At 48.1% G+C, this 24,687-nt stretch overlaps 1 protein-coding gene across 1 annotated transcript in view; it reads right to left on the reverse strand.

The window, feature by feature from the left end:
- MICU2 (mitochondrial calcium uptake 2) overlaps positions 1-24,687 on the reverse strand; it is a 1,429,299-nt gene that overhangs the window by 274,652 nt on the left and 1,129,960 nt on the right. Inside the window, exon 6 of the mRNA XM_078657090.1 lies at positions 18,262-18,344. Within this exon, the coding sequence (XP_078513216.1) occupies positions 18,262-18,344 (83 nt within the window). The remainder of the gene's footprint in view (positions 1-18,261; positions 18,345-24,687) is intronic.

Raw genomic sequence — 24,687 nt, forward strand, 5'->3', positions numbered from 1 at the left:
GCCTTTTCTGTATTTATGGCAGTCACCGCTGAACGTTCACCCAACTTGCAGGCAGAGATGGCTTGTTACCAAAGTAGAATTGCAATGTTCAGTGAGAAGCATGGGGGGACGGATGGAAAGAATATGACATCTTCTTCAGGAAAGCTAGAGAATTTGACCGATCGTTATCCTGAAACAAGGTAGATTCCATTTCCTGGCATGGCCAGTTTTCAGGTGGTCAGTCCGCAGGGGTTGGCACAAGCTGGAACAAAGGATATTCGCCCAAGCCCCAGCAGCCCTTTCGACCAGCGAAAGGGGGGATGTGTCCAGTAAGGCCAGAGACAATGGAGGTGGAAAAGGCGTGTGTTGGGACTTTAACATGCGCACATGCACCAGGGCAGCGGGCACTTGCAAATTCAGACATGCATGCTCCATATGCGGCCACTCATCCCACCCAGAAACAGCATGCCGTTCAAAAGGTAGTACTTCAGGCAACAGGGGGAAAAGGAAACGGGAATAGGGGGGGATACCTGCAAGTCGCTCACTCACCCACAGATGTCCTGGCTATGATTCCTTGACTGAACAGGTACCCAGATCATGCCTCCGCAAGGATGCTGCAAGAAGGTTTCACACATGGTTTTCGGATTCCAGCGGGGGGTACATTGGGACGCCAGAGTGTAGGAATCAGTTGTCAGTTAGACACAACCCTGGGGTGGTGGCGTCCAAAATTGAGAAAGAGCTACGCCTAGGTAGGGTAGCGGGTCCTTTCGATGACATCCCAGTACCTAACTTTGTTTGCTCACCCCTTGGTGTGGTCCCGAAGAAAGAAAAGGGCAAATTCAGACTCATACACAACCTCTCAGCACCTAGGGGCGCATCATTGAATGATGCAATCGACGAGGGCATTTGCAGCGTAAAGTATGCGTCTTTTGACCAGGCAGTAGAGATGTTGAGTTTTGGGTCCCGCGGCACTGATGGCAAAATCAGATATTGAATCAGCTTTCCGACTGCTGCCAGTACATCCTTTGGACCAACACCTGCTGGGTTTTTCCTTTGAAGGCAAATACTATATGGATATGTGTATGCCCATGGGTTGCTCCGTGTCATGTGCATACTTTGAGACATTCAGTTTGTTTCTAGAATGGGTTATGAGACAGACAACAGGGCACCAACATGTGAAGAATTACCTGGACGACTTCCTTTTGCTGGGGGTAGCGGGCTCTCAGGAGTGTGCGTGGGCATAGCAGGAATTTTGCGTGCTCATGTGGGTTTTTGGGGTCCCGCTGGCACCAGGATAAACGGTGGGCCATCGACATGTTTGGAATTCTTAGGCATTGAATTGGACTCTGTTGAGGGTTGTTTCAGGTTACCCAAGGAAAAGATTGTGAAATTCAGAGCAGCCCTACAGCAATGTTTGGTTAAAGAGAAGGTCACATTGCCGCAGCTGCAACAGATCGTTGGTCAGCTGAATTTTGCATTAAGAGTGATACCTATGGCACGCCCATTTTCCCGCTCAATCGCGCAGGCCATGAAGGGCCTGCGGGACAAGCATCATCACACGAGACTGTCAGCCGAAGTGCGGCAGGACATGGGGTTATGGATGGCATTTCTGGAGGACTCTAATGGCAGAGTGGTGTGGTGTGGCCCCCCCACTACGTCAGTGGAGTTAGATCTATGGATCGATGCTGCTGGCAGTGTAGGGTTTGGCGCCATACTTGGCAACAAGTGGGTGGCACAAAGGTGGCCAGAGTGGTGGGAAGAAATCGGTTTGACGGCAAACAATGGTTTTCTAGAGCTCTTCCCAATATGGGTTGCACTAACGGTCTGGCCTGAACAATTGTCCAATCAATCTGTGGTTTTCTGGTCAGACAACATGACTGTAGTGGAAAGCATCAATTATCAGGCAGCACGATGTAAGTTTATACTCCGCCTCATTAAGGAGATTGTGTTAAGATGCTTAAAGTTGAATGTGCAATTTAGGGCTAGACATGTCCCAGGGGTCTTGAATAACACGGCTGACGCCCTTTCTCGCTTTAAGATGCAGGTATTCAGGGAACACTTACCTGCTGCAGAAGCTTCACCAGCACACTTCCCAACAACACTTTGGCAAATTGGTGCCCCCAACTACAGAACCTCGTTGCAGCCAGCTTAGCACCCAGGACCAGGACTGCCTACGAAGGGGCGTTCATGTCTTATTGTAATTTTTTGGGGCAAGAATGGGAAGTTAAGTGGGGACAGGAGGTGAATTTTACCTCATACATGGACGCACTGCAAGGAGAAGGGCGCTCAGCGGCGACAGCTTGCAGACACAAAGCGGCTGTCTCTTTCTTTGTACAGTTAAAAGGTGTCAGGGACCCCACAAACAGTTTTTTAGTGCGGAAGTCATTGAAGGGGTGGCGACGCCTACAGGCACACACCGCTGATTACAGACGGCCAATAGGTTTGGAATTGTTGTCTTTAGTATTGGACGCCTCGTCTGACATATGTAGCTCCCCGGGGGAAGTACTCCTATTTAAAGCTGCGTTTGCTTTGGCCTTTTATGAGGCATTGCAGGTAAGTGAACTGGTGGCCAACAACAAACTGGACAGGTTGGGTGGGCTTCAGCTGGACGATATCACGATAAGGAGTGAGTCGATCTGGATAACAATACGGAAATCAAAAACTGATCAGGAGGCCAGGGGGGAGAGCCTGGTACTACACCCGACACCGACCAACCCATGCTGCCCAGTGTCACATGTGGAGGCATTCATCAGGCAATGGGTGGCCGGGATAATGGGGGCATTGTTAATACATGTGGATGGTACCCCATTGACCAGGTTCCAGTTCCAAAGAGTGTTAGCAATGGCAATCGCCAAGGCGGGTTTGAACCCCAAGGAATTTGGGACACTTTCTTTCCGAATAGGCGCGGCCACTGAAGCAACAGCAAGAGGGTTGCATGCCACCAGTGTAAAGAGGATTGGTAGATGGTCTTCCAATGCCCATAAGCGTTATGTGCGGCTGCACATGTTGTAAAGTACTAGCAAACCAGCCTGACACCTGCCTTGTTGTCTGTTTTCTTTCAGTTTCTCGAGCCTGTGACGCAGGGCGGAAACTGGTACCGGGTCATCAAATACGATCACCAGCAACATGGCAAAAGCAAGAAGACAGGAGGAGGACACATGTAGTATGGGTAGTTGGTCATTCATATGTGAAACGTGCTAAGCCATTTTTCCTTTCAGCTGATTGTAGACGAAGGGCGGAGAGCGGGGGTTTCCAGGTTTCCTTTCATGGTAGAGGGGGGCTCTGCCTTAATTAACTTAGGGCTTCCTTTCCGACTTACTCAACAGACACACCCCACCGCCCTCAATTGTTATCTTACACATCGGGGGAAACGACTTGGTGACACTGGGCAGAAGGGTCCTGTTAGAAGATATTATCTCGGCGTCGGGTTGGCTGGCGAAGTTGCTCCCGGGTTGCACTATAGTGTGGTCTGAGTTAATTCCTAGACTCCAGTGGAGGGGGGGAGAATCAGTTAGGGCGTTGAATCACTTGGTAAAGAGGGTCAACAACAAGATAGAGAAGCTGTTCCGAACACCTCAATTGCAGAGTATTCCACATGGGTGCATCTGGGGGGATCATTTCTACTTGCAGGATGGGGTCCACCTGACCGAGACAGGCAATGACTTACTAACAAGGAACATATTGGCATGGTTAGAAGGTTTCGCGAGGTAGGTATGACCTTTCATTGTAGGAGGTTTGGGGGGGGGCCAGATAGGCGGTCAACTATGCTGCCCTGTGGCGGTAAGGTCATGATCGGTGAGCAGCAATTTAAGGTCCTTAGGGGGCGGCACCATTCTCGAATGGGGTCGCCCAGGGGGAGGGAGGGGCCAATGGTCTCTCCTAGAACTTCAGGGGCAGGATATCCGCTTGGTCGGAAGGGTGCGGGGGAGGGAGTAACGCTTTCCTTGGGCTGGTAGCCACCCCGCACATACACTATGAGGTCAAAGTGGCGCGAGTGAAAGGGCCCTCCTTTTTGGTTTAATGGAGTTCACGGAGCGTCCGGGGTAACCAGGAGAGGGACGTACTCTCCCGGTAACCGGGCCCTGTTGCGCATGCGCACTCATACGTGAGGGCGTAGCTGGTAATAAGGATCTGACACCGGTTAACGACCTTGCCGTAGGCCCAAAATTGTTAGGGATGCAAAATTCATACGTAGGATGTTAGATTCGGTTAGGAACACGCTGTATTAGACATTTGTTAAGGTTAGCCCTTCATACCTGTCTACATTGCTGTAAATCTAATGTCAGAATTTTGCATATTAATGATTGTGTAAATAATGTTTATTTTAACTAATTTTTAATTTGTTTTCATATTTTAATAAATACGGCCGGGGGGGTCATGAGACCCCCCGCCTTCCAAAGAAACTCCTCGCATGGCTAAGTGACTTTCGGGATTGATATGGTGGTTTGCATGACAGGGAGGGGGTGGTCGGTAGTCCCCGACCATACTGCAATTGTTAACAAAATGGCACAGTATGAAAACCCCGACCACTCTGGAGTTTACCTTCCTGATATACACGTCTTCACGCATTGTCCTGGCTGGGTGCCTGGAATCTCGGACACTGCTGGGGGTGCAAGCAACATTATGGGCGTTGTATAGGAATCATGACATGTCACGTTCTGCTGTGGTTTGCTTCAACTTCTGTTTTGGAACAGCAGTGTTTTGAAACGGAGACGGTCTCCATTGCCAGGTGTTCTGTCCCCTCAAAAGGCATTCCAAGTCAGTGGAGTCCCAGACAAATGCATTCTTGGAAATTAGGCTAACCCAGGACTGGAGCGGAAACCTGCCTTTGCATAAGTGAGCAGTGTCAGGAACTGGGAGGAGAATCATCTCTTGTGGGAGGATGGAGACCATCCTGCTCCAGCAAAGAGAGCAGATACCGTGAACAGTCACCAGACCGTAAAGGTGTGCCTTTCCTGTGGTTCTCCTAAAGTAAACTATTCCACAAACTGCTTCATTCTGGGAACGCGTAAGTAAAAACCAGGTACAGAGCCAGAAAAAGAAATGGAACCTCGCAATTCCTGCACCTGGTTGACTGAGCCAATTCCATCCCATTGAGTGAGTGCATCAGGGCATAGGTTACATGCTTATGTGGAACTAAGTAGTATAAAACAACTATGCTAATACTGCACCTTTTACCCTCGAAGAGGATGATGCCAATCAACGTTATTTCCCTGTTAATCCACAGGTTTTATCTAGTTGAAAGCGGGAAAGGCCAAAATGTCCTCACTGGTCTATGGTTCTGGATCATAACATTTAAATCAGCGGACTAGCTTCTCCTTTGGGTATTGTGACATCCTTGGAAAATGTTTGTCCTTCTGTTGATACAAACTACTATGGATATGAGACGCAGAAGACTGTTACAGTCTATAGACAGTGAGGTACAGCAGTAAGGATTCTTGGCAGATGTCCTGCGCTCGTGAGCCACTGGAAGTCAGCTCAGAGAGCCAGTGTCGCACAGCCCATAAAGGCTGGCAATTTGACTCGGATTGAGGATTATGCCTTAAATTTAAAGTAAGTTATTTAAAACTGGTGTCACTGCATGGATTTTAGTTCATAGTAGGATGTGATGTAGGAGTAGCAGAGCTGTAGGTGTAAGGATTCCAACTTTAGAAACTCCAGGAAGGACAGGAACCATGCTGCTTCAAGGAATCATGAGAGAATACATTGTGTCCTCTTGAAAAGTATCTGAGGTCAGGAAGGACAGCCACAGAGACTAAGGAGAAAACGAGGTCCCCGGGGAGGGGGACCATCTAGAATAAAATAGTTAACTGCAGGTCTGGGGCATATGTTCTTATTTGCACTGGCTGAGCCAATGCTCATGAATCCTCACCTTTCACGACAGACATGTAGGAAGTACGGGCCATGAAACACTGAATGGGGGATGAATACTTGTGCAGGATGTATAATTATTCATCCCCTATTCACAGTTTGGCTGCACTTTACAGAGAGTGGGCGCCCTCAGATAATAGTAGATTGTTTGAGTGGCACTCGGAGGTTAGAAAGAGGCAACTCTTATTTTCTTACATTTTTGTACTGAAAATGTTTTTGAACCCAGATTTTACATTCACTTCCCATTAAAGGTCAGGTTTGTCCGAACTCCGCTATACTTTTATATGAAAATAGTTCATACACTTCTTGCTGACTGGGTGATAGAGTAATGCTTACAGTCTCTTTTAACGTAGAGATCGCCCCCCTTAATAGGCCATGGTAGAAACAAAATTTGAACCATGGTGGCATCCCATAAAACTCTAGTGTGCTTGAAAAATGTCCGGCCTGAAAAGAGTAGAGATACAAGTAAAACATATATGTTAGCCATTACAATATAGACCAGGCCCATCACAACCTACTTTTCACCAACCAATTACTTTATAAAGTAACCAGTTTGGTGTACCTGTACTTGTAGACCATTCAATGAGATGCTTCTCTGCAATACAATCTAAATGTAGTTTTGTTTAACCTCATCACCTTATCATTGCCGTCTACTCTCTTGGAAGACTGCAGTCCCTTTTTTCTGCTGTAGAAGCGAATGTGGGCTAGTAAAAATAAATGCCACAAGGACCATCCGCTCAGAACTGGCCCCACTGACTCTGGAAAAAATCTCTGAAATCCAAAGAATGACCTGGTGCTCCCAGAATGAAGGGCCTATTTATAAAGCGAGAGATGGCCTTCGCAAACATCAGAAAATCTGGGGACCATAGTGGACACACTCTAAAGTGTTGACTAAATTAAACTGAAGGGCAGACCAGTGTCACAGTAGGTATATGCTAAGGTTTGGCACGATCTTATGTGGAAAACAAATTGACATTGTTAAATATGACACACGTTATGATTTAAGCCTTAAATTAATAAAAAAAGAATTAATTAGAAAACAAAAACAGGCATTTCCTGTCCTTGTTTTCAATATCTGAATTTGATATCCTGTTAACTGAGAAGTTGGTCTTCCACTATTCCTGCCTCTGCCTCATATCAAAGATGGCAAGGGGTCCTTGGCCTGCTTATTGATCAACTGGTCAGTGAAGTATGCCTATGCCTATGCCAACCACACCCTTATACTGGTCTGCCAAATCTATACTTTCAAAAGTAGCCACAAATGCCCTTTCATCAACAGTATAATTGCAATTTACAACTTCTCTTTTTCGATCTCCTTCTGCTGTCAAAAATCATACTCATCATCCGTGTGGGGAATGCAGCTGTATCCTCCACCTTTGCTTTCCATCTCTGAACTTGAAAACCTCAATAATGAGGAATTAAGTGTGCACTAGCCTCGCATTTGAAATGTATTTGGGACGCAATGTGAGCAAGTAAGGCATTCAACACATGATCGCAATACAAGATGAATTGGCAAAGATTGTCACTGCACTTGGAAGAATGACAGACTTGTACCTGCCCCATTGACTATGAACGTCACTTCATCCCCTCACCACTTACCCATGAAGCACGTCCAGGTGAATATGTGCACTGGCGCCCTTGGTACAACACTCAGAGGATAGCACTGCTCTTCATGACGAGTACAGTAAGGAATGACCAGTTGTGGGCTTGTTAGACACAGCAAGATAGTCACATTAACTTATTATTATTTTTTTTTTAAGACCTTTATTGTACCTCTAACAGTATACACAGCTTCCAGCCTACCACCCCCTGGGCCGGCCGCGATTTAGTCATGAACATTCTGTAATATTAGGATAACACAGCCTTTGTGCCGATATCCCAGGGGTACGACGACATTAACTTTTATTGATTATGTTGTTACTATTCGTTTTGCTCCATTTCATTTTTTAGACTTGTTTAGGGGTTACTAGTTGAACTATCTCCTAAGCTTTATTCTTTCAAGTGTGCTGCTTTTTGAATGATTGGTTCTTTCACCCACCTTCCTGTCAGCACCTACAAAAGAGCAAGGCTAAGGGATGTTTTAAGGCCTGGGCAAAAGCGTACTTGCCCATCACCCCACCAATTTAGGGAGCCCAGACACTTTCTCTTAATCGAGCTGTGCTGAATCCGTTTTTGAAAGTAGGTTGCAAAGCTGCTCCTTGTGGTCTGCAAGTTCTCAATAAGCATTGCACGAATGTTCCCCCTAACCAATCTGAAATAGGTCATTAAGTAAAGATATGATAATTCACTACAACAAGTTTACTTTCGCGAGCATTTTTAAAAAAATTGTAGTGTCCAGCAAACATCTTATGCTAAAAGTTCCTAATACCACCTATACCTACACATAATAAAAATCTACTTGAAAAGTATCAGACATTGATTAATTTCTTTTTACGTATAGGTTTTGGGACTTTTGGCATCATGACAATTGTACTGGGACACTAATTAACTGCTTTAAAAGATCCCCAGCTGGAGTGATGCTACAGAATCCAGTTGAGACAACGGTCTTCTCAAGAGGCCAGATGTCTTCATGTATTAGTATGTAACCTGAAAGATAGGCCTGGGTCTGTAAGGTCTTTGTAACTTAAGGAAAAGCTTTGCTGTCACACTTCGGAGCCTGTAAGATATCTTTAACCCGAGTAACTGCTCATCTGAAAAGGGGGGGCCCTCGGCCCCCCCCGCACGCATGGCGGCGCGGCGACCGCCTCACCTCCTCTCCCCCTCGGTCCTTCGACGGTGGGGGCGTGCCCTGGGGCGCGGCCCACCGCCGATTGGCCGGCGCCCCTCCTGACCCGGATTCAATGGACTGGTTCCGGGTCGGGGGGGGCGGGCGATAGGAGGGGCCACCCGGCCCCTCGGGAATAAGAGGTGGGGAGCGCCCAGGAGACCCCCTTGTCCCTGGACGCTCCCTCGCTGAACGCTGTGCCCCGCGTTCGGGGCTTCTTTGTTTAATCATCTTGTTTGTATTTCAGGCGGAAAGAATACAGGCGGGAGAGAGCGTTCGACGTGGATCCTGGTTGGAGGATCGATGCGGAGGAACTGGTAACCTTGTTCGTTTCTTCGCAGGCTTCGGACGCAAGCTGATCGCAGCCCCAGGCGCGTTGGGCTTCCCGCATTGTGAGAGCGGAGGGACGAGGGAATCAGCCCTTCACGAGTCACCGATCGGCGAGTGCGCAGAAGCGGAGGGCGTTGTAAGGGCCGGCGTGAGGCTCCGTGAGGTATTGTGCGGGGCGGGAGGGGGTCCAGAAACGAGTGGACCGGTGTAAGTTAAAGTAGACCAGCCGGGTGCATATACGCCGCGGTGATATACCTGAGCGGCTGGGCAATAGCTTAATTGAACTTCTTGACGGACTTACGGGTGATTGTGCGCTGGATTGGCAGTGTAAGCACAGGAAATAGACGCTTAGTTGAAAAGCGTTTTTTGGCGCGCACTCGTTTGAAACGGCAAATCAGGCCGGGGAGGGCTAATTGAAATAAGCGGAATAAGATTTGGAGCCCATTTTGCACATTCTGCGGAAGGAAGCGAAGCAGGGTCGACCAGGGCAGCACCTGGATGGGAGACCCCGTGTGAAAGGGTACAATTATAAAAACAAACCTAAAAGTGCAATATCATACAAGTGAACCATTTAAATTGTCTTGTGAAGTTTACCAAGTGATACTGGACAACTGTTCTCCTTTCATGATTGTTTATAAACGATAAAGTTAAGTGCCCTGTGATAATTAGTATTCAGGGACTGTTTCAAAATTCAGTAAGTGGCACCTTGATTGGGGGAATTGGTATAAGATTGTGTTGCTGAAAGAAAGTATTGGAGGCTTCATACTGCTCTGTTTATTAATAAGGAGGGATAGGGAACTGAGAATTTAAGACGGTTCCATTGTTTTGGAAAAACGAGGGTTCTGTTTTCCCTACAATCAACCCACCTCTTTATTACATGCTGATGATACGTAGCTATATTTCAGACATTTAAAGGGATATTGTGGTGATTTGGGCTGATTGTGCTGATATTATTCGAACGAGTGTGATTTTCAATATCGCATGTACACGGTGATAACATACTTTTTAATTCCAGGCAATTTAACGACAATTTTGGGCCACTCACTAGCGGACAGGACGTAAGAGCATCCAGCACGCAAAGGGGGTGTGGACCAGAGCCGTGGACTGCTATCGCAGGCGAGGACAAGGGACTGGTCGGTAAGAGGGGTACGGGGGGCTAGCATTCATCGCTCCTGGTGGCCGCCGGGTGGGTCTACATTAGGTTTACTCACCCCTTACATAAGCGGACAAGCCGCTAGTGTTGCGGTCGCCGTTGCATGGTGCTGAAAGCCCCCTGGTGACTCTCCATCTGAAAGGTACACACGGTTGACCTGTTGGGAACTAAGTAGGCAGCGGGTGTTTTTTGGGGTAAGCGTCATGCCAGGTCCAAGGGGTGGAAAAAGGGGGTCCAACATGGAGGCTATGATGCGGGCTATGATGCGGGAGATGAGCGACATTAAGCAACAGCTAGGACAAATTAAGGAGCGGGAAGCTCGGTTGGAGGATAGAGAGGGCGAGGCACCGGGCCCGTCCGGGAGACCGATCCGCAAGAGGGTGGCACCAGTGCCAAGAGGGGAATTTGTCACCCCGCAAGGGAAACCTAGGTCCAAACGACCCAAGGAGGCGGTCCCCACCCCAGGCCCAGTGGACCCGTTACCGCCCGCGGTGGTCCCACCCCCGCATGTGCCTACACCCATTGCCCCTGTGGTGCCGGTGCCGGCAGGTCAACCAGTAGACGCTGGGTCTGCTCCCGCACCGGTGCCCACAACCCCGGGTACAGGCGGGCCACACCCGGCGCCCGCCCTGCCAGCTGGACCAGGACCACTGGGCATAACCCCAGTGGTACCTGTTGTCCCGGGGGGTAATGTAGATTCAATGCCACCCGAATTGTTGACTCAGTTAACGGCCATGATGCCATGGCTCCAAAAAGGGGGAGCCTTCCCGAATTCTGCAGACCATGCGGCAGAGGCGGCAAGGTTTGTAGAAAAAATCAGATCGGCACCGGTCGCCGACAGTGTTGCATTGCCAATTTCTTCTCCCCTTGCAGGTCCAAGTGTTCCCCAGCTGGACGGAGTAAAAGGGCAGCCGCCCCCGGTGCCCGCACTTGGTAAGGAGGTGGCATTGCCGCTCTTGGGGGACGGTGTGATACCTTCCAGGAGCGAAAATCTAGCTCAGCATGTGTCTTTAGCTGTGAAAGAAATGATTTGGGCTGATAAATACGTGTACATTTACTCTTTATTGTTGGATAATAGGGAAATGGAGCAGGCAAAAGCACTGAAAGAGTGGATGCTCCCAAGTGAATGGAGGGCGCAGTGTACTAGATTCAGGGTTGAGGAAAATCTCAATAATTGGATGCAAGCATGGGCTGTTTTCACTGCAGTTAAGGCTGAGCGTCCTCCAGATCTGCAGGCTGCATTGGCTTGCTACTCGAGCAGGATTGTGGGGTGGAGTCAACAGTATTCTGGGGAAGCATGGAAGGGTTATGATGTCAACTTTAGGAAGGCATTGGAATTCAATAGATCATTGCCATGGGACTCGGTAGATTCCATGGCTTGGCACAAACAGTTCTCTGACACTGCACCGCCCCCTCAGTTTGGTGCGGTCAAGGCGTTCACTAGACCGCAGCAGCCCTTTCGGCCCCCCCAAACGAGTGAAATACCTGGGAGATTTAGGGCAGGTGGGCCAGAGAAGAAAGGGGTGTGCTGGGATTTTAATAGGCGTACCTGCGCAAGGGCCGCGTGTAAGTTTAGGCATGCATGTTCCTCCTGTGGGCACCCCTCTCATCCAGAAACTACCTGTAGGTCCAAGCAAGGTAACACAGGACAGAGGGGTAGGGGAAAGCCACTATAAGTCAGACAGGTTACGCCCCCCCACTCCAGTGGATGTGGTGGCAATGATTCCATTGTTGAACAGATACCCTGACCACAAAGCGGCCACCCTACTCCAGGAAGGTTTTTCTAAAGGTTTTAGGATCCCGGCCGGGGGATACACAGGCAGTGCGCACTGTAGAAATCAATTATCAGTCAAACACAATCCGGCTGTTGTGGCCGCCAAAATTGACAAAGAGCTTTCCTTAGGCAGGATAACTGGCCCTTTTCCCGCAGTGCCAGTACCCAATTTTGTGTGTTCCCCACTGGGAGTTGTCCCCAAGAAAGAGAAGGGGCAATTCAGATTGATTCATAACCTGTCAGCGCCAAAGGGGGCGTCACTGAATGATGCCATTGACGAAGGTATCTGTAGTGTTAAGTACGCCTCTTTTGATCAGGCTGTTACCTTATTGCAGGCCACTGGACCCGGGGCGCTGATGGCGAAATCAGACATAGAATCCGCCTTCCGCCTCCTCCCAGTCCACCCGGCGGACCAGCATCTTTTAGGTTTCACCTTTAGGGATAGGTTCTACATGGACAAATGCATGCCTATGGGTTGTTCTATTTCTTGCGCCTACTTTGAGATGTTTAGTTCATTTCTTGAATGGGCCATGAGACAAGTGACGGGCCATCAAAGGGTCATGCATTACTTAGATGATTTCCTCTTCCTCGGTACAGCGGGTTCTCAGGAGTGCGCACTGGCATTGCAGGAATTTTGCGTGCTCATGCGGGCTTTTGGGGTCCCGCTTGCGCCGGGGAAGACGGTGGGCCCGACCACCTGCTTGGAATTTCTGGGCATCGAGATTGACTCAATGGAGAGATGTTGTAGACTACCCAGGGACAAGGTGTGCAAATTCAAGGCATCGCTACAGTTATGCCTCCGGAAGGAGAAGGTCACTTTGCAGCAATTACAGGAGGTGGTAGGGCAATTGAATTTCGCACTAAGAATCATCCCAATGGCTCGCCCCTTCTCTCGCTCCATCGCGCATGCGATGGGGGGGCTGAAGGAAAAGCACCACCGCACGCGCCTATCGTCTGAAATTCGCCAGGATATGCTCATTTGGATGGCATTCCTGGAAGATTTTAACGGTAGGGTGGTCTGGCCCGGCCCGCTCACGACATCGGCGGAGTTGGGATTATGGACTGATGCGGCCGGTAGTGTGGGCTTTGGTGCCATCCTAGGGAATAGGTGGGTCGCTCAACAATGGCCAGAAGAATGGAACACATGGGGCTTGCTCAGCAACATTGGCTTCCTGGAACTTTTTCCAATATGGGTGGCACTGATGGTTTGGCCCGAACACCTATGTAACCAATCAGTGGTGTTTTGGTCAGATAACATGACAGTGGTGGAATGTATCAATCAGCAGGGGGCGCGGTGTCCTTTCATACTTCGTCTGATCAAAGAAATTGTTCTGCGGTGCCTTAAACTGAATGCTAATTTTAGAGCCAAACATGTCCCTGGTGTTTTAAACAATGCTGCTGACTCCCTTTCTCGCTTCAAAATGCAGGTTTTCAGGGAACATCTCCCCACAGCAGACCCCTCGCCAGCACACTTCCCAGCAGTACTTTGGCAGATTGGTGCCCCAGATTACAGGACCTCGTGGTCGCTAGCCTAGCCCCCAGGACCAAGACGGCTTACGAAGGGGCGTTTCTGTCTTATTGTTCTTTCTTGGGGCCACAGTGGGAAGTGCTTTGGGCGAAGGAGGATGGGTTTGCAGCCTATTTAGAATGGATGCACAAAGAGGGGCGCTCAGTGGCAGCGGCGACCAGACATAGGGCAGCAGTGTCATTCTTCGCTCAAGCTAGGGGCTTCAGGGATCCCACTAATACCTTTATGATACGCAAGGCTTTAAGGGGATGGCGCCGTATTCAGGGACACCAGAAGGATAAGAGGAAGCCCATGGGGTTGGCCCGGCTAACAGCCTTACTGGGCACGCTGGAGGTTGTTTGTAACTCGGAGTGGGAAGTGCTTCTTTTTAAGGCGGCATTCTCCCTGGCATTTTATGGGGCGCTGAGAATTAGTGAACTTGTGGCAGGATCCAAGTCTGACATATTAGGTGGCTTGCAGAAGGCTGGGGTGACGATAAGGGGTGACACCATGTGGGTGATTATCCAGAAATCAAAGACCGATCAAGAAGCTAGGGGTCACACCATAGTTCTGCAACGGGCACCCGCCAACCCGTGCTGCCCGGTGAGGCACGTAGAAGCACTCATGGGACGGATGGTCGGTTCAGCAGGCAGGGCGTTGCTCTGTCACGCCGACGGGAGCCCCTTGACCAGGTATCAATTCAGGAGAGTGTTCGAAATAGGGGTTACAAAAGCAGGTCTTGATCCTAGAGATTTTGGATCTCATTCCTTCAGGATTGGGGCAGCAACTGAGGCGGTGGCGGGGGGCCTCCCGGTGGAAAGAGTGAAGACAATTGGAAGGTGGTCATCAGACTGCTATAAACGTTATGTTCGGATTGACATGCTATGATTACTTGTCACTCACGCTTGGTCTCTTTCCGCTCTCTTACAGTTTCTCAGACCTGTTACGCAGGGGAGGAATTTGTCGTCGGGCACCGCCAAGATTCATCGGCACGGAGCGGCGAACAGGAAACAACAAAGAACAATGTCTGGATTGTCGGTCATTCATATGTGAAGCGAGCGGAATGTGTATTCCTGTCAGGTGATAAGAAAGAAAGGGCGGCACAACTAGGGTTGAATATCACGTTCTTTGGCAGAGGTGGGTTGTGTCTTCACGAGTTTAGGGGTTTCTTCCAAGGGCTGTTAGCACGCCAGCGGTCTCCACCGTCAGTGGTGATACTTCACCTTGGGGAGAACGACTTGGCAACACTGGGCAGGCGCATCTTGATTGAAGAGATTATCTCAACAGCGGGTTGGATAGCTAGGACCTGCCCCGGGTGCACGCTAGTATGGTCACAACTCATACCTCGACTTCAGTGGCGGGGGGGTCATTCGGTCAGGGCGTTGAATCACTCGGTAAAGAGGATCAACACACGGTTGGATAGGTTGTTTCGAACCCCCGTGTTACAGTCAATACCTCATGGGTGCATCTGGGGTCACAAGTATTACTTGAAGGACGGGGTTCATTTGACAGAAGAGGGTAATGTCCTATGGTCTGACAATATCTGGGCTTGGCTAGAGGGCTGGGATAGGAGGAGTGTGTCCTTAGGCAGGGGATAGAGGGGGAGGCCAGATCGTCGGTTAACAATACTGGCCTGTGGCGGTAAGGTCATTATCGGTGAGCACATATTTGAGGTCTGAGGGGGCGGGCATCATCCTATGGAGGTTCCCGCCCGGGGGGAGGGGCCTGCGGGCCACTCCCAGTACTCCAGGGGCAAGGTAATATGCAAAGGAGCGCGGGTAGGAGTAGTTCACGCTTTCCTTAGGCTGGTAGCCACCCCGCGCGCGTGGACTCATGACGCCACCGGCGCAGAGTAAGGGCCCTCCTTTAGTGGGTAAATGGAGTTTGGGGCGTAGACCGGGCAATTCCCGGGGTAACACTGCGCATGCGCACTTCTAGGGGGAAGGCGCAGCTTGTAGGACCTGACACCGGTAGTGACCCTGCCATATGGCCAGAAATGTACAAAAATCAAGGTAGGATGTTTAGTTTAAGCTAGGAACAACTTGTATTAGAGTTTTGTTAAGGTCAGGCTCTCAAACTTGTTGATAACAATTGTATAACTGAATGTCCTGCTGATTTTTGTATTCATTGTTGATTATGCAATTAAAACCTTTTTTAATTTCATACTTTAATAAATACGGCCGGGCGACTAGCGCCCGCCTTCCAAAAAGTAAAACACGTCTCGTGTCCACGTTCCTGGGTGTTGGGTGCCGGATTGGGGGGGAGGCGGCAGCTAGTCGCTGACCATGTGAAAAGGGGGGGCCCTCGGCCCCCCCCGCACGCATGGCGGCGCGGCGACCGCCTCACCTCCTCTCCCCCTCGGTCCTTCGACGGTGGGGGCGTGCCCTGGGGCGCGGCCCACCGCCGATTGGCCGGCGCCCCTCCTGACCCGGATTCAATGGACTGGTTCCGGGTCGGGGGGGGCGGGCGATAGGAGGGGCCACCCGGCCCCTCGGGAATAAGAGGTGGGGAGCGCCCAGGAGACCCCCTTGTCCCTGGACGCTCCCTCGCTGAACGCTGTGCCCCGCGTTCGGGGCTTCTTTGTTTCCCACCCACCATCCCTTGGTACAAAGTTTAAGCAGCATTAGGTCCGGTTTAATGGTAAGTTTCAAAGGTATGGACCGTGGTAGAGAGTAGGCTGTTGTTGTATTTTGTGATCTGTTGTTAGGACTTTTTCCCCTTTGTAGAAAAGTGATGTGTGAAGTGAACTGTATTTGAAGATATGTGTCTTTAGGCCTTTTTTCCCTTTGTAGCTATACGTTGATATTGTAATTTTGAGTAACATGAGTGAACCAAACTGTAATGTTATGCCATGTGTCGTTAGGCCTTTTTTCCCCTTTTAGCTATGCGTGGATACTGTTATTTATTAGCCAGTGTAGTTGTCCTTTAGAATTTTTCCATAGGTCGTCGTATTTATTAGGTATGGGACATGCGGTAAGGTCATTATCGGTGAGCACATATTTGAGGTCTGAGGGGGCGGGCATCATCCTATGGAGGTTCCCGCCCGGGGGGAGGGGCCTGCGGGCCACTCCCAGTACTCCAGGGGCAAGGTAATATGCAAAGGAGCGCGGGTAGGAGTAGTTCACGCTTTCCTTAGGCTGGTAGCCACCCCGCGCGCGTGGACTCATGACGCCACCGGCGCAGAGTAAGGGCCCTCCTTTAGTGGGTAAATGGAGTTTGGGGCGTAGACCGGGCAATTCCCGGGGTAACACTGCGCATGCGCACTTCTAGGGGGAAGGCGCAGCTTGTAGGACCTGACACCGGTAGTGACCCTGCCATATGGCCAGAAATGTACAAAAATCAAGGTAGGATGTTTAGTTTAAGCTAGGAACAACTTGTATTAGAGTTTTGTTAAGGTCAGGCTCTCAAACTTGTTGATAACAATTGTATAACTGAATGTCCTGCTGATTTTTGTATTCATTGTTGATTATGCAATTAAAACCTTTTTTAATTTCATACTTTAATAAATACGGCCGGGCGACTAGCGCCCGCCTTCCAAAAAGTAAAACACGTCTCGTGTCCACGTTCCTGGGTGTTGGGTGCCGGATTGGGGGGGAGGCGGCAGCTAGTCGCTGACCATGTGTCAGAGGTGCCTGTAGTATCTGGGAAACCTACTTCTTTTGTCTGAGACTTTAGCCTGTACATCTCAGATGGCTAGCTTTGCTGTTCAAATCGTTTACCTACAAAACCTGTGTAACGTGAAGGATAGGTTTGCTGTCACAGGCCCAAGACTTGTGAAATCTTAGGAATGAAAGTACCAGCTCTATTTCCTGAGCCCACAAGATCTTAGAGAAACTGCTGCGATGTGTGCCCTCGGCCATAGCCTTCCTGCGTGAAGCCTGCACCTTTTTTAGGATCTGCTGCAACCTGTAGATTGCGCTCTAGCATGAGTCTTTAAAAAATGGGAGTTTGACAAGGAATAGGTTGATGGGTTACATCTCATAACAAATTAAACGAACAGCAGATCATCCTGACCATCTTTTACGGCCCTAAATTAACTGACAAACATGACGTTAGTGTTGGCAACATTCAGGATTCCTCACATGGAGGAAGACTCCAACACAGCACTGACTGATATAGAATGAGTATCTCGCTACACTGAGAGCAGGTGAGAGAGCCGCTTCTGGTGGCTCTTGTGGCTTACTGTGCAGGAAGAAGAGATTATAGCAGATCGAATGGCCTTCCTTCCCTGGCAGGAAATCTCCTGGCACAGATGGCACAGAATGAGACAAACACTTTGTGATGGCTGATCCCTCACCTGGGGCTACTGTGCAGCGATTTCCAAGGCACTTCTGACAGACTCGGTAGTTTTCTCCCAAAAGGACAGGAAATGAAAGGGGTGGGGAGGGGGGATTCGTGAGATCAGATACAGAAATACCCAACAGGATCAAGTGGATTAAATATACATTTAAATAAAAAAGGGAATGGTATTTTGCTAACACACTCTCTTGTAGATGTCGGGACGTCTGAGGAATACAAGATGGGTGGTATCTATATTGCACAGAAGGGTTCACTTGAGTTTAGTGTTTGGATTTTTTACTATGTATATATCGGTTTATGTATCACAGCCGACCCAACAAAAAACAATGTACAAGAATGGACAGATTACACTTTATTAGATTCAAAAGAGGTCATTCAATTCCTACTGTTTCGAGCTTAGAGAAAGAATTTTAATTGGAAACATGGATTTGTGAAAGCATGGAGGAAACTCAGAAGTATACGCAGTGCTCCAGGAAAAGCCTAAAATATCCGACTACTGTTGGACACATTTGTAAAATGGACACCAACGTGATACTAAGAATTCTTATGTATGAAGTGATGCAAAAAGATTATGACCATCTTACCTTAAAGAATTCCTTTTTTTCAACCTGTTCATTGTCATCTGTGTCCAGCATTTTGAATGCAATATTAAATCCAGTCTGAGGCCCTGAAAAACAAACCACCACCATGAGCACAATTACAAATTACCTTCTTTGGCTGACGTTGACCAATATATATATAGATGAGAAGTAAAAGTTGATAAACTATAGTGCTCTGTAAATTAGGTTACTAAGAATATTTAGCAGAGGTTTCTGCCTGAACACACGCAAATTGGTGGAAGAGATATGTTAGTAGGATATGAGGGGCAGATACACGTCCCGGAGATTCCCCCATGATACCACCCGAGACTTTGTGACCTGACTCAATTTTATGACAGGTTTCCATGGCAAGGATCGAAGATGTGGGAGATGATGTTCTCTATGCAGGGCAACGACTACTTACTTTTGAAGAGCTCCTGTTGGAATATAAACTACACCTAGTATTATTTATGGCCCACAATGCCTTAAATGCCATAACAAGACTAATAAGGAAATTAAGGGCATCAGAAGATGGAGAGCCTGAGACATCGACATTGCTCACCATATTGTCAACACATGGGAAGGGAAAATACGCGGTGATGGTGCTGGTTTCAGAACGATCACCCATGTCTTATTGAGATATATCAAAGCTGGAGAGGAGTTCAGAGACGAAGCATGGTAAGGACCTAACAGAAAACCAGTAGAAAAACACTCCGGGCTATACAAAATCTATCACTAGGAATCCCCGATTCCAATTTACACAACTGAATAATGTAATTAAACCTATCTATTGCCGGCACATATAGCAAAAATATACGGAGGGCGAATGATGCCTGACCCAGGCGTCAAATGACGTGCTGAATTCTTTCATATGGCATGGGAATGATCTCGCATTAGGCAATTCTGGTCTGAAATTATAGCAGACTTCACTGGGGAGGGTCAGAGGGAAAGTTTAATGACCGAGAGTGCTACGTCCCTCGTAAGTACTAGACACCAACTAATAAGTAACACTCAGTCAAAAACCTGCTCAGAAATGAGGGTTGGAAGATTGTGTGTGCTGCTTGCAAAATCAATAACGGGACACCCTTCCGATAGTTACAGTGTTCCCATCAGAGTTCCAACCTGTACCGCCCTTCATCATTTGGGAAGGCCACCATAAGTACACAGGGAGACCCCATATACGATCAGGCACAGCATGGTGGAAAACAATGCCCAATGAAGTTATGACAGGTCGGTGGCAGGATGTAACCAATAAGCAGTGCTAAATAATGAAAATAAAAATTTATCAAAAAGTGGTGATGTTAAAAAGGGGTAGGAGAAGGAAAATAGATTTATTAGCAACCTTCAACTCCCACTCTCTAAAAACAGTGCAAAAAGGTAGTGTGAGCAAATTACTACCTCGACAGTTTATAAAGTCACGGTCGACATGTTTCTGCAGCTTTTACCTGTGCCCCGGGGTCACTTGCTGCTTCTTCAGGACCTATCCTGCTACTGCTTAATTAGTGCATAATAAACAAGGAAACTTAAATAAAATAAATGTCACCTTAGATTCTCCTGTTGGAGGAACCAGTGGATTTTCGCAATACAGCACACACACATAGAAAAGAAGAAAAAGAGAACAAGCCTATTAGCAAAAGCTCTCTGGGCGAGACTCGGATACAAAGCAAGGTCTCGCAATTAATGGTTTATAATCCATTACCTTCCACACTTATTTTGAGATAACAGCTATTCCCAAAAGAGCCAGATTGCCACTTAAGTACAGAAACACTCACCCCATGTTATGGAGAATGCTGCCCCACCTCACCCGGCATTAGCTCAGGTACTGCGGAGCCCCGCTCTGTATGAATCACAAACACATATAAAACAAGAATCAATTAAAGGAAGTACTGTAAGGTCAAGGCAGGCCACTCGATATAGCGTGGCTTACAGAGGCGCCTGTTCTGTCTGTTGACTCACCTATCCGTCGGTACTCCAGACGTCCAACTGGGCTGTCTGTGGGAGGTACCGGCGGTAGGAGTCGTGTTGCTTAAATAGGCTATAGATCTTATGGGTGTACCGGCACATACCGTGAAACACGGACGCGCTGCCCCGGTCCTTGCTGCTCGCGTCAGTCTGTCCTCTTCCGGGTATGCCAGAGGAGTGTTCCGATTGGCTGGCGCGGAGCGTGACGCGGACGCGTCACGCGAGGAAATATGGGCTTAGTAGTTTGAAACCCTCGTGTGTACTCTGTCTAAACTTATCTATTGTATCGGGACCAAGAGGTCTCCTAGACTCCTCAGATTTTTTACACACACAACCAGCGCTAGCACGCAAATTATCGTGACGCCCTCGTACTGATGTTAGAAAATTGCAAAAAATTTTTACAACAATTTAAACAGCGTATAAAACAGCCTGGCGGCAAATCCTACGTGACAAGAAGGGGGGCACCAAACTAAGGCCCCTTGTGTCTTTATAGCAAGGTCAATGACCATATCATGTTTAGGCTAATGGCGCATCTGGGTAAGACCTGGACAGATCTCGCCTCAAAAGGCCATTATAAACGCGCTACTCCTGCGCTGTATCCATTGTGCTGGACAACAAAACTCCTGAGCATCCATGCACCCAGGCAGCGAACATGTTCTATCTCTGACAGCCCACATGCCACACATATCATCTAATCATCAGGTACTGATATTCAAGGAAAGTAACAGATATACCTCTCTCCGGGCATATCATTCATTAATGTAAAAGCACTGATTATCTTGTGCCTCTAACTCTTGAGTGACATCCAAGGAATATCTTCATTCAATCCTCGCTTGTCTGTGCCCAATTTATATACCCATCGCTGTTCACGCTGGAATAGGAAACTCTTAGTGTCAGTGATATGGGCTGGTATTAGAGGCTGCTCTATCACAGTCCAATGCAACTCAGACGACATATGCTTGGCTGTTAAAAAGTGGTTCGTCAGTCTGGTCGACTGTCTTGAGCACCGAATAGAGCTTTTGTGCTCACAAATGCGTGTCTTGATTTTGCGAGTAGTCATACCCACATACCTCTTGTTACATGGGCAGCTAATTAGGTACACTAAATTGGAGCTGTTACAATTTGTGAACCTACGCTGTTCCCATGGTCTCCCAGTCCCTATATCAATAGTTTGGGATTTCGTTGTGTTCGGACAGGCCGCGCAGTTCCCACAGGGATGGTGTCCTGTGGCCGCAGGCATGTCCCATAATGTACCTAATGCTCGTGGTATGTCCCCTTTGGGACGCGTGTGAACCAATCTGTCCTTTAAGCTCTGCCCTCTCTTAAAGGCAAACAATGGAGCTGGAATAGTGTCCCCTCCAGTATTCAGAATGCCCCAACGTTTCTTTATTATTTTCTGGATGGCATTTGATTGCGGAGTGAAGGTGCTCACACAGGTCATTCGATTTTGAATGGGTTTGGGTGGCGGTATATTGATGATATTTTAGTGATCTGGAGAGGGAGTGAAGAAGAACTAACCAGGTTCCACGAGTGGTTGAATGAGAGAAATCGCTTTCTACGCTTCACAATGGAGCAGAGTAGAGTTCATCTAGCGTTTCTCGATCTACTGATTACACCCACGACTACAGGTTTGGCCTCAGAGCTGTACCGCAAACCGATGTCGCGTAATTCTTTGCTAGACTATAACAGCTGTCATCCTAAATCTCTTCGAGATAATTTACCTTATGGGCAATTTTTGCGCATACAACGAAATTGCTCGATGAAAGACCGGTTTGAACATCATGCCGATTGCCTCAAAGAAGATCTTGCACAAAAGCATTATCCCAAAGGCCTGATTCGGAAATCAAAAAAGAGAGCCTCCAATAACAACCGTGAGGGGCTATTGGAGATATTGCCACCCAAACCCATTCAAAATCGAATGACCTGTGTGAGCACCTTCACTCCGCAATCAAATGCCATCCAGAAAATAATAAAGAAACGTTGGGGCATTCTGAATACTGGAGGGGACACTATTCCAGCTCCATTGTTTGCCTTTAAGAGAGGGCAGAGCTTAAAGGACAGATTGGTTCACACGCGTCCCAAAGGGGACATACCACGAGCATTAGGTACATTATGGGACATGCCTGCGGCCACAGGACACCATCCCTGTGGGAACTGCGCGGCCTGTCCGAACACAACGAAATCCCAAACTATTGATATAGGGACTGGGAGACCATGGGAACAGCGTAGGTTCACAAATTGTAACAGCTCCAATTTAGTGTACCTAATTAGCTGCCCATGTAACAAGAGGTATGTGGGTATGACTACTCGCAAAATCAAGACACGCATTTGTGAGCACAAAAGCTCTATTCGGTGCTCAAGACAGTCGACCAGACTGACGAACCACTTTTTAACAGCCAAGCATATGTCGTCTGAGTTGCATTGGACTGTGATAGAGCAGCCTCTAATACCAGCCCATATCACTGACACTAAGAGTTTCCTATTCCAGCGTGAACAGCGATGGGTATATAAATTGGGCACAGACAAGCGAGGATTGAATGAAGATATTCCTTGGATGTCACTCAAGAGTTAGAGGCACAAGATAATCAGTGCTTTTACATTAATGAATGATATGCCCGGAGAGAGGTATATCTGTTACTTTCCTTGAATATCAGTACCTGATGATTAGATGATATGTGTGGCATGTGGGCTGTCAGAGATAGAACATGTTCGCTGCCTGGGTGCATGGATGCTCAGGAGTTTTGTTGTCCAGCACAATGGATACAGCGCAGGAGTAGCGCGTTTATAATGGCCTTTTGAGGCGAGATCTGTCCAGGTCTTACCCAGATGCGCCATTAGCCTAAACATGATATGGTCATTGACCTTGCTATAAAGACACAAGGGGCCTTAGTTTGGTGCCCCCCTTCTTGTCACGTAGGATTTGCCGCCAGGCTGTTTTATACGCTGTTTAAATTGTTGTAAAAATTTTTTGCAATTTTCTAACATCAGTACGAGGGCGTCACGATAATTTGCGTGCTAGCGCTGGTTGTGTGTGTAAAAAATCTGAGGAGTCTAGGAGACCTCTTGGTCCCGATACAATAGATAAGTTTAGACAGAGTACACACGAGGGTTTCAAACTACTAAGCCCATATTTCCTCGCGTGACGCGTCCGCGTCACGCTCCGCGCCAGCCAATCGGAACACTCCTCTGGCATACCCGGAAGAGGACAGACTGACGCGAGCAGCAAGGACCGGGGCAGCGCGTCCGTGTTTCACGGTATGTGCCGGTACACCCATAAGATCTATAGCCTATTTAAGCAACACGACTCCTACCGCCGGTACCTCCCACAGACAGCCCAGTTGGACGTCTGGAGTACCGACGGATAGGTGAGTCAACAGACAGAACAGGCGCCTCTGTAAGCCACGCTATATCGAGTGGCCTGCCTTGACCTTACAGTACTTCCTTTAATTGATTCTTGTTTTATATGTGTTTGTGATTCATACAGAGCGGGGCTCCGCAGTACCTGAGCTAATGCCGGGTGAGGTGGGGCAGCATTCTCCATAACATGGGGTGAGTGTTTCTGTACTTAAGTGGCAATCTGGCTCTTTTGGGAATAGCTGTTATCTCAAAATAAGTGTGGAAGGTAATGGATTATAAACCATTAATTGCGAGACCTTGCTTTGTATCCGAGTCTCGCCCAGAGAGCTTTTGCTAATAGGCTTGTTCTCTTTTTCTTCTTTTCTATGTGTGTGTGCTGTATTGCGAAAATCCACTGGTTCCTCCAACAGGAGAATCTAAGGTGACATTTATTTTATTTAAGTTTCCTTGTTTATTATGCACTAATTAAGCAGTAGCAGGATAGGTCCTGAAGAAGCAGCAAGTGACCCCGGGGCACAGGTAAAAGCTGCAGAAACATGTCGACCGTGACTTTATAAACTGTCGAGGTAGTAATTTGCTCACACTACCTTTTTGCACTGTTTTTAGAGAGTGGGAGTTGAAGGTTGCTAATAAATCTATTTTCCTTCTCCTACCCCTTTTTAACATCACCACTTTTTGATAAATTTTTATTTTCATTATTTAGCACTGCTTATTGGTTACATCCTGCCACCGACCTGTCATAACTTCATTGGGCATTGTTTTCCACCATGCTGTGCCTGATCGTATATGGGGTCTCCCTGTGTACTTATGGTGGCCTTCCCAAATGATGAAGGGCGGTACAGGTTGGAACTCTGATGGGAACACTGTAACTATCGGAAGGGTGTCCCGTTATTGATTTTGCAAGCAGCACACACAATCTTCCAACCCTCATTTCTGAGCAGGTTTTTGACTGAGTGTTACTTATTAGTTGGTGTCCTGAAATTATAGCACTCAGAGAGGTTTAGGAAAAGGAGGTGCCGCTCAATACCGGGCCTTGTTTTTTGTGGCATATGGAGCGAACCAAGTCAACGAAGAAGCTCTGTAGCGTAGCTGAGTTAGCCCTGGTCCTGGAAA

Source organism: Lissotriton helveticus, chromosome 8 (genome assembly GCF_964261635.1).
Source record: "Lissotriton helveticus chromosome 8, aLisHel1.1, whole genome shotgun sequence".
Lineage (NCBI taxonomy): Eukaryota > Metazoa > Chordata > Amphibia > Caudata > Salamandridae > Lissotriton > Lissotriton helveticus.